Genomic DNA, 14,252 nt, shown 5'->3' on the forward strand with positions numbered 1-14,252 from the left:
TGGTTTTCTACCGTAACTACGATTGAGCTATACTTTGAGGTTCTTATGTAAGCCATTATGAAGTTCATTAAGAAATCTATCGAGAGACGTATGATTAATGCCTTTCTGGCCCTAAACAGACGAAATACTAACTTTTCAACCAAAGCATTTGCCAGCGTGGTTTAAGTGGAAACTACACTTATCTATTCAGAATTAAAAGGATAATGGTCGACTAATGGTAATTGTTTTTAGATTAGGAACAAATCTCCAAATAAAAACCAATGTAATGATACTTTAGTAGGATATTACTTTATGTGGCAAACTCTAAACGATCCAAATTTTTGTTCTTTTCTTCACAGTCGGCTGGTGTCACAGACGGCAAACTTCTTTGGTGTTGGAGACAACTGCCAGGAAGACCAAGCAAAATGGCGCCGGCGGCAATCACGGGCCCTTAGTCGGCGCCACGGTGGCATCAAGCAAGGATGTGAACCAGCAGCTCCATCAGCAGAGGACCCGTTTGGGTTGCCTCTTCCACACATCGTAGATCCCCTAGGTAAGTGTATTGGTAGTTTATGTAGTTGTACTAACACAGATCACTATGTGTGGGCCAATGTTAAGGGTATTGAGTGAAGAGCAGGTTGCTACAGGGTACTCTGTGCATGAACTTTATTATTGAACGGTATTGCACATTTCTTCAGGTTTAATCACTGTCCAGTTTAAGCCTGTTTTGAATTTTTTGGGAGGAAGAAAACTTAAAGGTAAAGACCAGTTATGGTCTTGCGATTGCATTGTGAAAGAAACGTTGTGGAATCGATCAGAAAAGGTTGATCATCTAGCATCTAGCATCTGCAAGGTTCTGGAATCATCAAAATGATAAGAAATTTGGCCCATTCTTCGTAAAGTGACAAGCACTATACACAGAAAGATGTGTATGGGACTACCCTATATCTCTCACAGACCATGAGAGAAACAAATTTACCAAATATATGAATTAGTAGGCGGTACGTTTCCCGGCAAATTTTTTATCATCATGTATTAGTCAAAACATATCGTCGTTGTTTTCACGAAGTGACGGTAGTGAAAAAAAATTGCATTCACTTTGCGTTACGATTTTCCTCACTACCGTCACTTCGTGAAAACAAGGACGATATTCTTTCACATGATTGGTAATGAGAGCTTCCATTTCATTTTTTGAAATTGGGGCGTTTCCAATACTGGTCTTTACCTTTAAGCTAAGTGCCGGTAAACGATGAAATGTGATTACTATATATATATGAGAAGGACACAGTAAGGTACCCAATTGTGTGAGCCCTGAGCTTGTGATTGCTGCCCTCTACTGCCAGATTCACAGTTTGTGTCTGCCTTTGATGCATATTTTACTGAGTGTACAATCATTGAAGTATTGAGAATCTCCAAACACTGACTGTTTTTCAGGGTCTGGTAATTGTTGTGCACTTTGTATATAGATTTATACATTTATATATAGATAGATTTATAGATATACCGGTATGTATGATTAGGAATATGAATAGGTAACATGAAGAAATAGTTTTGCACAGTCTACATCTTCTTTAGATCACAACAAAAATATGAAAATTGTTTTTGTTCCACACTGGCACTCTCAAGTCCATGTAAGTGAGCCATTGTGGACAAGAAATGTTTACTGGCATGGTGCATTTAGTCCAGACAAGGCCTAGATGTCTTTCTATAGGCCCAGTTGTTGTAAATGGGTTCCTGGTTGATATTTACACAATCTTGCAGGCCTAGAAGTTTTTAGTGAAATACTACAGTTCAGTGCCGGTCTTCCTATTTTTCCAGTGTTCATAAATAAATATATATACAAATGTACACATTGACATTTAAGTTGCCTGAGATGAGTGCTGGGTATGAATATCAATAAATACAGACAAATTGAAATTTCCATTTTCTTGTCTGCCCTAGATTTGTCTACTGTCTGTTCATCATTATATGGTTTAATCCCAGCATGATTGATTATCATCTTCTGATAATTGAAACTCCTCTTTAATATGATGCATGCAATTGCCATTTTAGGTTGATAGATGAGGATACCCGCCCTTTTATTTTGCTTCTTCAAAGGTCATTCCAGCCCTTGCATTAAGTTCCATTTGTATGATAGCAGAGAAATAAGATAATAAGAATGACGAAACATTAAATTAAATCGGACCAATAATGAGAGAATTATGAATAATTAAAGTATGAGATTACCAAACAAGTGAGAATCTAAAATTGGCAAATAGGTCTCTAGATTGTGATGTGCACAGACAACTTTCCTGTTTGTTGTGTACCAAAATATCATTAATTTCTGTTTTCTTCCCAAGTGCCTTCTCCCTTTGGGCACTACTCAAAATATATTATGGATAGCAGAGTATTATAGGTCCTCTAAAGAGTAAAGACGTTATTGAGTCGTAGATTTTTGATGGAACAAATGGGAAAGTTGTCCACCACTACATCACAGAAACATTTCCAATTTACCAAATTTGAAGAGCCCGTACCTATAGTGATTGCAATTTTTTAAAATCACAACTTTCTCTTTTTTTGTACGATTTCAATCAAACTTTCACAAGTCTGCTTCTCGCTATCGAGGTTGGGTCTCCCTTTAGAATGCATAATGTCATATTTTGCATCTTTGAAGTTCATTCAAAATATTAGTTCTAAGGCTAAGCTCAGCTATGCATATAAATTGAAAAATATTTCATATCTCCAGAGCTTGGAGGATATTGACTCAGGGCTTAAATTAATCCAAGGCCACCAAGGCCATGTCCGTGGATGCCCCTTTGATTGGCCTCAATGCCCCTCTCACTGGCCTTGGAGATATTTTGTGCCCTTTCCAATTCTTCCTATTTGTGCTGTAATATAGGGATGTGCCCTACAGAAAAGTGGCCTTGCCCTAAAAATATATGTTGACTCATATATTTTTTTAGATTATGCCCGTTTTTGCTCTCTACAGGTTATTTTTAAGGAAAATGACATGTAAAATTTCAAACCTCTTTCACATGAGTACTATAATTGAAAATTAGGGCAGGAGATAATGAAAGGATTAAAAAGAAATTTAGATAATGATTATATTTCTTTTGCTTGTTGGATTTGAATCAAATCTAATCTTTTATAAGTTAACCTTACATGCATCAATCATTATTTTCTTTATCTCTTTTCTATTTCATATTGTGCTTTGTTTTCATCTAAACATTCTCCCCTTTCTTCTCTCTGTAAAATGTATACGCCCCAGGCCCCAGCACCCTTTACATGTATATGAACTGAGATAGAAAGAAGTGGTATCATGTTTTTAAATTCATCGGGAAAAAACAGTAAAGCAATAGTAAGCTTATTTTGAATGATATATCTTGGAAACATTCATCATCTGGAGTTCTAGACATTTAAATTTGAAATATTTTGTCATGAACAATAAAGAGAAAAAAAACAACTTATTCTCATGACGCCCTCCATTAAGACTAAAATAAATGAAGGGAATGGAAAAGAGAAGTTATAAAATGGAAGAGAAGTTATAAAACGGAAGAGAAGTTATAAAACGGAAGAGAAGTTATAAAACGGAAGAGAAGTTATAAAACGGAAGAGAAATTAGAGAAATTAACATATTCTTTCTTGCAGTCTCAGTCTTATGCAATTCAATAGTGGGTGTTGATTGATACAAAACATTTTTTTAAATATCTGAAGGAAAAAAGAAAGGATCAGATTTGGATGCATCACTTGAAAGTCAATAAAACTATCTAAAAGGAAGGCAACACCCTTTGGTATTACTCACATATTCCTTATTTTGAGACAGATTTTGGATTTAAAGATGAAGATGCTTTTAAGGAACCATCATAAAAGGAGATAGATGTTATTTTGTATTCATAATAATCCCCTCAGGAAATGTGAGTAATACCAAAGGGATCATACTTTTTCTTTGTTTTGTATCAGCAACAATGGAAATCCATTATTTCATTGCATTGAAAAGCTTCTAATTTCTGTTCCTTTCATTCATTTCAGTCATAACGGAAGGCGTAACGAGAATTATGAAAATTTCCCTTGTTTCTCTCTTTTTATATCTTTCTCTTTATTGTTCATGACAAAATATTTCAAACCTAAATGTCTAGATGATGAATGTTTGCAAGATATATCATCAAAACGAGAGTACTTTTGCTATAACATGTTTTTTTTTCTATGAATTTTAACCAATGATACAACTTCTTTTTAAATCAACAGTTGTAAAAATGTGAAGGGGACTGGGGACATACACTATACAGACTTCTTCCTCATGTTGATAAATTGATATACCGTGCGTCCCAGAAAAAACGAATTCGTTTAATCAAATTATGGAAATGCAAGCACTACTTTAAACAAACAGAACTTTGTTATTCCTAGCTCATTTTTCCTGATTGAGGTGTCATATGAAAGGGCAGAAACTCAACTGTTTAGAAATGTGATTTTCTGTTAGAAATTCAGATATCGTCCGCCAAATTACTTTTCGTTTTTCTCTCTTCAAATTGATTTTAATCACTCATGCATGAAATATGCATTATTATGGGTTGCATCGAATGAAAGAGGGGGATCTAAGCTTTCCAAATATGTGTCATTTATCAATTATAATTGTGATTAAGTTATGATTAAACATTGATAATTCTTGGTTTCGTTTTATCTGGGATGCACTGTACAACAAAAAAGGCCAAAATGTTTAACAAACAAAAAAGAGAGAATCATTATCAATAGGTGAAAAGTAGCCCTACTAGTTTTTATCATTGTATTTTTTCTTTTAACCTAAATTTCCTCTGATTAGCCCCTGTGAAAATTCTATCAGGACTTCACAATAGACATTCACAATCTTCCATCATGCATTTAGTTTACTACCACGTTCCTTGTTCTCTCTTAGTATTGCCTTCTTCTATTATTTACATTTACAAGTTAAAAGTACTGATTGGTTGTTGACCTTGAAGGTTGTACCCAATAAGAAAGGATATTAATTTTTTTCTGTGTTTTATTGAAGGATACATGTTTCTTGGTTTGTTTGAAAACAAAAACTCCTTTAACTAATTATGGGGATGCAACATTTCTAACAAATTTGTTTATTAGTGCATGGCCACTGGCCGTAAATATATTAGAATCTGATTTGCACTTATCTTAAACATGGGTGTGTACATTTACTTCCATTTAGCTGAAACAATATGAATCAGTATTTAAAGCTTATCTGCCGTAGTTTACAGGAGGGATTAGACCGCCCTGCAAGGTCACTGGACAGGTGGTTATCCCATCAACTCAGCTCTCAGTTAACATAAGAAAGAGGAGGATCATGGGGGACCAATGGTCACCGATTAGGCATTGTTTGTTATATAGAGGGCGCAAGTAGCTACAAGTAGTGCAGTGGGCCTTTAAAAAAAAGTTATGTATAAAGAGGGTAGAATTCATTTTACACGACAAAGGCAATGTACATGTATCTGTCATTTGAATTATTTAGTGTGTGGGAGTAAATTTGTAAAGCTTAACAAAATCTTGAATGTAGGTGTTTGTCTTTACTTCTATTTATCTAAAGCCATCTGAAAAAATATTTAAAAAGGCAAATATTCCAGAGATTATAAAGCCCTCCAAAAATAGGGTGGGATTTAGTTTATGGGACAGTTGTGAAGGTACATGTGCTGTGGATTCTGTGCCGTCCCCATCAATTATTCTTTCATGCACAAAACTTGCTACATGTACATGCAGACATGTGCGTGGGGCATTGATATATAGTCAAGAACATTTCAGCTCTTCTCATTATTTTAGAAGAAGCACATCTGAGATGCTGAAGTGCATTTTAACCTTCTCCTGTAGCATACGGTAGTACACATTTTGTATGGATTTCACTTCTTGCGCTAAAATAAGAAGATACTGGTCTTCAAGATACCATGGACCTAACGCTGATGATAGTTTTGTTGTAGGCTCCTAGCATTTCCATCTGTTATCTTTTCTTCGATCTTCAAAATTTGGCTCTAGTCCTCGATTTAGCATTCAGCTGTCGAGGTAAGAAATAAAAACTCTTTATTGTCTTTGGGTACTTTTTTTTGGGGGGGGGGGTGGGGGCTGATGGTCTGAGGGACAGACATTTTGATGTATAGTTCTTGACATGTTTTTAAATCTGTAACAGTTCAATGCTCAAATTTATGTACATGTTATTGTACCAATGTGATAAATCATATCTGTGTCCTTCCTTCAAATTAAGTCCCACCTGTGGAAATTTAGGACAGAACATTTGCAATAAAATCATGCTTTGATAAGGTTTATTTTATAGTCACATCATAACATTAAAAAAAAAAATCCTCTTCCAGAATACTTTGATTCGAGGGTTCATGCAATCTGAATCTACAGGGAAAATAAACAGTGCACATTCCTGACATTTATTACCTGCCGATTGCCATGACAACCCCACCCTTCTTTTGTTTATCCATCATGTTGACATTGTTTGTGTAATGTCAATGATGATCTGTTTCCTGTCTGGACACGAAATGAACACAAACCTTCTGACAATGGTCAATGCTACTGTATCTCTGTGAGGATGATGAAATTTACAATTGGTATCAATTGGATTTACAGGGAGGATTAAACTTTGTCCCTTTTTAGGGGGTGTATTCACATATGGCAGCAGATCTGCAATGCTTAGGGGAACATGTGAGATTACTTAAGAGTGTACTGGATAGTCCCTGGTTAGGAAAAATGATGATGAAATATGTAATCAGGAACAATGGGATTTAAAGGATATCAAACTTTGTCCTGATGGGTATGTTCACATTTTACTTCAAGCTTGCCATTTCTGGGGGAACATTCAAAGGCAGTAATAATGTAGTAAGAAAAATTGACAAATGTAGGATAAATATAACTTGTTGGATGTGTTTACATTTACATGTTGTTTCAAGTGTGTTGTATCAAGAGGGACAAGATAAAATGAAAATTTTAATTTCATATTGGGCATAAAAATGAATGTGAACAGTCAGTCTGGACCTTGAACTGCATACATAAAATGAAATATATACATTTATAGAGAAGGTATCACTGTTCGATGCGTTTACATACTTGTTCCAAGTTTGTCATCGACAGGGACAATAGGACTGTCTACAGTAGTTGTACAGTAGATCTGTATCTATTTCTTATGGGTTGCCATTTTCCTAAATTTATATCTTGATAGCTTGAAACTGAATGTGAACACAAAATTACACCATATGGACATTGAACTTCACACCTTTGTATGTTGGAGTTATTCCATTGAGATTTTGGGCGATTTTTAAACTCCTTAAACAACTACAACTCTTGTTGAGAGGCTAGGATACTGTTTTAATATAGCATTGTGTATTATTGTGTAAACATGATGACTCATCATCATCTTATTAAACATTAGCAGATGACAGCTTGACTGAGGGCGAGAAAGTTTGTGATTGTTCGAACATGCTTTTATACTGTGAGGGTGAGACCGATGGAAAGACCTGGAATATTAGGCAGTTTTTGAGGTGATGGTCATTTCATTTAGCATGGACGCTGAATTATTTGAGGTACCTAAATTACATTTTGATTTTGCATTATTTATTTCCAGATATGTGTTGCAAGAATTTGATGATAATTTAGCTCTAATCTCTTTTCAAAATATGAAAATATTAGAGCTGTATCATACCTGCAATATATTTTTATGTGTCAATGAATCTTTGATGGAATGCATTGGTGATATATGTGAGCAGAAATATTAACGGTATTCAATACTGTATATGTTTACCCATCTAGATGGGTTGGTATATAATTTGAATTATTTGATATTTATTTTAACACTAAGTTATGTCGGCCTGTCAAATAGGCCTACATTGCACAATAATTTATTTGCAATTCATACTTGACATAACTTATATTTTTGAAGAGACTCAAGAGAGTATTTGATTGTGCATGTTACACAAAAGAGGTACTGAATAAAATCTTGTATCTCTGGACCCAGACTAGTCAAATCCAGTCTGTTCTCCTTTTGTAAAGTGGTTCATCAAGGGCTGGCAGTCTGCCTTCCAGCAGTGAGAGAGGGGTGGGTTGTAGTGGTTGGGGTGGGGGAGGGGGGGGGGGGTGGAGCCTACACCTATGGCTCAAATCATGCCAGTGCTTGTCTACTGGTCTTTTTATTCAGGTGTGTGTACATTATTGACACATGTGTATTTGGTAGGAAATTTTTTAAGGAATTCTCCTGGTTTTAGAGTTAAAATGTGATGCACATGTAGGCCCTACTATCGAGCCTACCTACTTCTTGTTGGCTATATATACAGTTGAAGTTTGGGGGTCTTTCAAAATTGTAAAGTAGATGGAGCCTTCTAGTTCTAGTGGATTCATGGATATTTATGATCATTTCCAAGAGGAAGAGAAAGAGGTTATTTACCATACACGCTTGAGTCATTGGACTTTATTGAAAGGTTTGTACTCTTGTAATAGGGCTGTGGTTTTTGAAATGTTATTGTTACTAATATTATATAAATCAGACCATTCTTTGTTTGTATAAAACTTGAAATTCAAATAATTGGACAATAGTGATGTTGTAGAGCCTAGAGATCTTTATCATTTTACTTTTGTTTAGATGATATTTGTTTATGTACATTGTAACTTTTACTTTGGGCTTTTGAAGTATTAAGCATTATGAACAATGAGAAAGGAATGCTGCCCCCCCCCTTGTGAAAAAGTAATGAATTCCCTGAATTTCCTTTGTACAATTTTCTTTGTTGCTGACCAGTAATGAATGTAGAGATACTTTAAAGTTTGAATGCCAAACTGTGTACCACTTGTCATTTTCTTTGCCATACTTCAAGTAAATCAATATCTGAAGTGGTACAGAGTGTTAATGGTATAGAAACATCAAATTTCCAACACAAGGTTTAAGTTTGGAAATAAGGAGTGGACAAAACCTGTGAAGAGGTCATTAAGGTCTCCTCCTTTTTATATAAATTTGCAACTTCTAGGAATACTTGATGGTGCAATTAAACGGTGGGTGTTTCAGACTTTTACAAACATGAATTAAAGATACGTCTTGCTGGTACTTACGTGGGAAGACGTAATAAGATGAACTATGCCATTTTGATATTAGCAGATGAAAGTGGATGAATTCACATCTTAAAGTGCTTGAGAAAAAAAATTACCATTTGTTTCTGTTTGTCTTATCTGTTTTTGCACGCACACTGAAGAAAAAATGACCCCTAACATTCTAACCACCTTGAAAACCTCATTATTCATATTGCTTATTTAAAAAGGATTAATTTTGTCTGTTTTTCTCTGTTAAATTGTATTCATAGCACTTCAGATAAAGATCACGTCGTAATCTTTACCAAGAATCAAATGTTCCTTCAAAACTGTCTATGAACATGTCTGCCTTTGTAGCTTTACAGCTCAGTATAATTTTGTGAGGAATAGTGGGCCTGTCCTCATCAGCTTGAGTTTGCAAAATAACCCGCTATTTTCAGATTCAGGATATTATCCCAAAGTTCGAAATTGCGTCTTCACCAGACCGATACGCTCATCACAAGACCATCATTTCTCAGGATATTTTCCTGACCAATATCTCGCTAATTCCAACTGCGGGGCTGATGAAGGCGCAAATTAACTGGTTAATTTGCGATCGAGATAGTTAAAATAGCGGTTATTTAGCAAACTCGAGCTGATGAAAACAGGCCTAATAAGAAATGAGTTAGGCCTACACCTAAGTAAAGAAGTTAAGTTCAGTTAGGTTCAACTCTCAGGCAATGTCAAAGCCTCTGATGACGTTGTTCAACGCCAGCAGTCTTTACGTAATCCAAGCATGAAAAAGCAAAAGGACTTCAACAGAAATTGAGGTTGACATATTAAACGGGAGCGCCGAAGAAAAACAGCAGTGGCACAGGTAGGCTGGAAAGATGTGATTCTGCCCGGAGCTACAATTTTGCTGTAGCCTTTGCGCCAAGACAGAGGGTTTTATATTCTCAGGAGGGAACTCTTTTCTAGACTATACTGAATTTTTGTAATATAGGAAAGTGTTTGTGCGATAAACATTTTATTTTTAATCTATTAAACTCATGTTATTGAATGCCAAGTAAAAAGCAGAATAAATTCTACAGTTGACAAGCCATATTCATTACATTTTGAGATTACAATAAATCAATGACCTTTAATAATGAAATGAATTGAATAATACCATTTCATGTACCTCAACTTCTTCCATTACAATCAATGTGGAACCTGCAGCAAAGTCTTTTATTAATAATTAAAAGGAAAAAAAATATAAACATTAACAAAAATAAACGTCATTATTGGACAATATTTTCCTTTACTTCTTGAAGTACAATATACTTCCAGACTATTGCCATTATCATTTTCCATCCACTCCCTTACTTAGCATTGTTGTTGACAAGGAGGACCATAGAAATTAAATTTATTTCTTTTCGACTGTACTGTACTGTACTGTATATTGGGAATTCTCAAAATCAGCCACTAGGGGGATAAATCTTCCTGAGCGAAAATATTGTGATTTGCATATAGATGGGCTGTCTTGCCTGCTTGAGACGGGAAAAAAAATGAAATTTAAAGCCGTAGTCGCTCATTATACGTCGAAGTAATCATTATTAAGCTGTATGCTTGTCTGACATTATTATCAACAGAGATATGGCAAGATTCCCAGTAGTTATCGACTTCATTTCCTCTTCAAAAACAGACAGAGATGGGAATGTCATTATCGTGCATTGAGGGTTAGTACATGTGTACCTGTAATTGGTGAAGGAATTCAATAAATGTTGTGATCAGGTAGTATACTATGAATAGCTGCAGGAAGTGTGTCTAGTGGAATGATTCATTTATGAACTTGAGAATGAGATACGTGTGACATGTTATCAATGGCTATTTGCACTTTGCAGACGTGCAATGGGCATCAAAAGTGTCGAACACCAGCTCTCTGGTGTCAACAAAAAACCTCTGTTGTTCTTGCTGCTTGCTTCAGTTTGGGTTTCAAAATTATTGCTAAGGTCATTATATGACAGTATCTGCCATCAAGATGGATTGCAAAGAGGTTAGAGTTTCTTACGTTACTTGACTTGCATTTTCTCTATGCTATTTTCTTGCAAGCCAACCAAGCATTTGTGCAGGAGGGCTGTTAAAGTTTATGTCGCTACCATCCTTGGTAAACGTGATTACCTCACCTTCTTCCTCTCTCTCGCTCTCCCCCCTCCTCTCTCCTTGGATAGTTCCTTTCCCCTTCTGAACTCTGGGAATTTACTTTGCGGATGCTCGCCGATAATTTCATTACTCTCGGCTCTGCTGATTTGGGGAGTGTTTGCTCCATCAGGATTCTTTCTCCGTTTCATTTTCTTCTGGAAGTGCAGGAAAAAACATGATCTGTTGAGTCGTTGTCTCCGCAGAGACAGGGAGAGCAGACAATTTTAGCAAGCCAGGAGTGTATGGGAGATTGAGCCAGTAGATGTTTTCACTCTCTCTCTCTCTCTCTCTCTCTCTCTCTCTCTCACACCCCTTCTCACCCCCTCCCCTCTCTCTCTTGCTTCCTCCCGTCTTGGTCTCTATGTTGCTGGCCGATTGCCTTTCAGCGGGCTATTTGGATTAGAGGAATCAGGAGTTTATTGAGGGAGATCAATAAATGATTCGCGGAATGTGTTGCAGGTGACAAGGGGGTATGAGAACGATGGGAAGCGCTCCGCAGAGGCAAACGTCCCACGTCTCGGGGTCTCTTCGCTTGAAGAAGAGTATATTGAAGCAAGGAGCTTGAAGCGACCAGAAGCTATTTGCAAGTCTAGTGCATAATGATACTACACCTTGGTGGGATAGACATATTGTCAAGACACCAACATGCGAGTGGAACTTTGCAAATAGTCACCAGACAGAAGAGAATGCATTCATTTAGAATATTCAAATCATGGTTTTATGAAGATCGTAATTTTGTTGTCACATGAGCTGCCTCAGTTGGATTCATGTTAGAGTCTAAACAAACACTCGTCACTTCTTGAGTCCTTTTAGAAGTTGGATCTGTAGGAGTGTGAATCAAATCTGGATTTCATTTCTTGTAGACAGGATTCATCTGTACTCTTTCTTCTGGTAGTTGTGGAATTATATCTTTGGAATATTACTGGAATTTCAATTATGGAAGTGATACTGAACAAGGTGACTTTTGCCTACATTTAAAAATGTTTTTCTGATATTTTTTTTGTTCTAGCCCCATGATTCTTCTCTTTCTACTATTTTTTGCCATCTCCGGGTCTGTTAGTTTTCTTATCTTCACAGGGCCTATGTTTTTTCTGGTATATTTTTGTTTTGTTTATGATTTTAACACTGATAAACCTGTTATTTTCATAATCTAGTTATTCAGAGACCATGTAATCGAATCATAGTACAGTGTACATAGACACCGATCATATAATTTTGGTATGCTTGTTTTTGTTATTAATTTTCCAAAATTGAATTATTCATATTTATTATGGGTTTTTTTACCAACAAACAGTGACATCAGTCAGTGTAATGGATTGTTATATGTTAATTCAGATATGATTTTTTTTTAAAGCTAATTTAGGTGTGAAAAAACTTAAGACAGCAATACAAAAAAACTTAATCAAAAATGAAGGAGCAACAGAAAGAACAAAGAAGCCATCATGATTATGGTATCATTATTAGAGAGAGAGAGAGAGAGAGGGGGAAAAGAGAGAGAGAGAGAGAGGGAGAGAGAAAGAGAGAGAGAGAGTGAGAGAGAGAGAGAGAGAGAGAGAGGTAAATTAAATTGATAAATTCTGCTATGCATGTTTTTGTTGCCAAACCCAGTGAGTGTGCGGATATGACATTGAAAAGTAGTAAGCATAACAGGACAGGAAGAATTAGGACATATGGAAATACATGATGTTGGTGGAGTAGTTGTTTATCGAAGGATGATAATAGCATTCATAATAGTACTACATGCCTTCTGTTGAGAGCCAGAAGGGCATTAACTTTGTGTTAGAGTTAACGGTCTTCTCGCTCCAAACAGACAATGTCATCAACAAACCATGTACCCGGTATGCAAGACTGAATCATACATTCTCAATTTAATCATTTTGTTTGCTATGAACTTGACGTGCTTGTACTTTGAATGCAAAAGTAAAAGTACATATTTCTATATATTCCTATTGAGTGAGAGAATGTCTTAATTAATATTTTCTAGTGACACAAAAATTAACATTATTTTTATGAAGTGTGGAATGTATAATAAAATAATTTTAATGTGCACTTTCAGATAATTATGTACCAAGTCTTCCCCATCAATATTTCTGCTTTGCATTAGATGGTTCTAGTGACTTGGAAATTCTCATTTATATATTATACATTGTACGTCAGTTTATTTTTTGTTATGTTTAATACAGTATTTCTCGTTATGTTATACACCTTACGTTATACACCTTTTTGCCACTTTGTTTTGTTATTGTTTTCCTGTGCTATATATCTCTGTAATTCTTGTTCTAAGTACTATATTTTTATTCATTTTTGTTACTTTGACAGCGAGACCTGGGAGGTTGAGGGACGAGTACGACAGCCCTCGTGGTCCGCTCCCGTCTCAGCTGAGCACCGGCACGGCAACCAGCAGCATCCTCCAGAAGCAAAGGTCACAGCGGCTGATCAGGCAGCGCAGCAAGAGGCAGTCGGTAGCCAAGATGGGATGGGAGCTTGTAAGAAATTCAGTTAAGGTGAGATGATGGAAAGATGAATATGATGATGAGGATGGTAGTGGTAGAGTGTAGTGGCAGCATCTTCCAGAAGCAAAGGTCACAAAGGCTGATCAGGCAGCGCAGCAAGAGGCAGTCGGTAGCCAAGATGGGATGGGAGCTTATAATATAAGACATTTAGTTAAGGTGAGAGGATGGAAAGATGAAGATGATGGTGATGATGGTGATGGAGTGGTGGTAGGATTAAGTGGTAGTGGTGGTACTGGTGGTAAGGGTAGTTATAGCATCCTCAAGGAACCTAGATAACCTTCCACTCACACCGATCTTGAAAAGTATGTGAATAGTGATTTTCTTTTTTCGATGATGATGTATGACAGTATATGGAACAGAAGACTCTACCGGTATATCATACAACTACATTATATTGCTCTTTCCATGGTTCACTCTTATCCCCTATTGGAAAGAAGCGAAAAGTTTCCCTCCATTTCACCTTGGTAGCCTATAATCTAGGCGGAGTGCTGAGCTTTTTTCTTTGCTGCTAGACTAACCCTAAGCAGAACGTCTGATACGGCGAGACTACGAACCGTGAGTCGCGAAGCGGCTCACCGC

General features: G+C 36.3%; 1 protein-coding gene across 6 annotated transcripts in view; it reads left to right on the forward strand.

Annotated features, from left to right (window-relative positions):
- The window catches only part of LOC757176 (inactive rhomboid protein 1), a 51,857-nt gene that overhangs the window by 10,769 nt on the left and 26,836 nt on the right, over positions 1 to 14,252 (forward strand). For 3 of the 6 annotated variants that reach the window (XM_030984298.1, XM_030984296.1, XM_030984297.1), the window contains exons 2-3: positions 339 to 532; positions 13,480 to 13,664. In XM_030984298.1, the coding sequence (XP_030840158.1) occupies positions 339 to 532; positions 13,480 to 13,664 (379 nt within the window). Of the gene's footprint in view, positions 1 to 338; positions 533 to 8,219; positions 8,403 to 10,610; positions 10,698 to 11,978; positions 12,118 to 13,479; positions 13,665 to 14,252 lie in introns of those variants that run through there. The other 3 variants (XM_030984300.1, XM_030984299.1, XM_030984301.1) reach the window with 3 other exon arrangements.

This window comes from Strongylocentrotus purpuratus, unplaced genomic scaffold (assembly GCF_000002235.5).
Source record: "Strongylocentrotus purpuratus isolate Spur 01 unplaced genomic scaffold, Spur_5.0 spur5_scaffold_14, whole genome shotgun sequence".
Taxonomy (NCBI): Eukaryota; Metazoa; Echinodermata; class Echinoidea; order Camarodonta; family Strongylocentrotidae; genus Strongylocentrotus; species Strongylocentrotus purpuratus.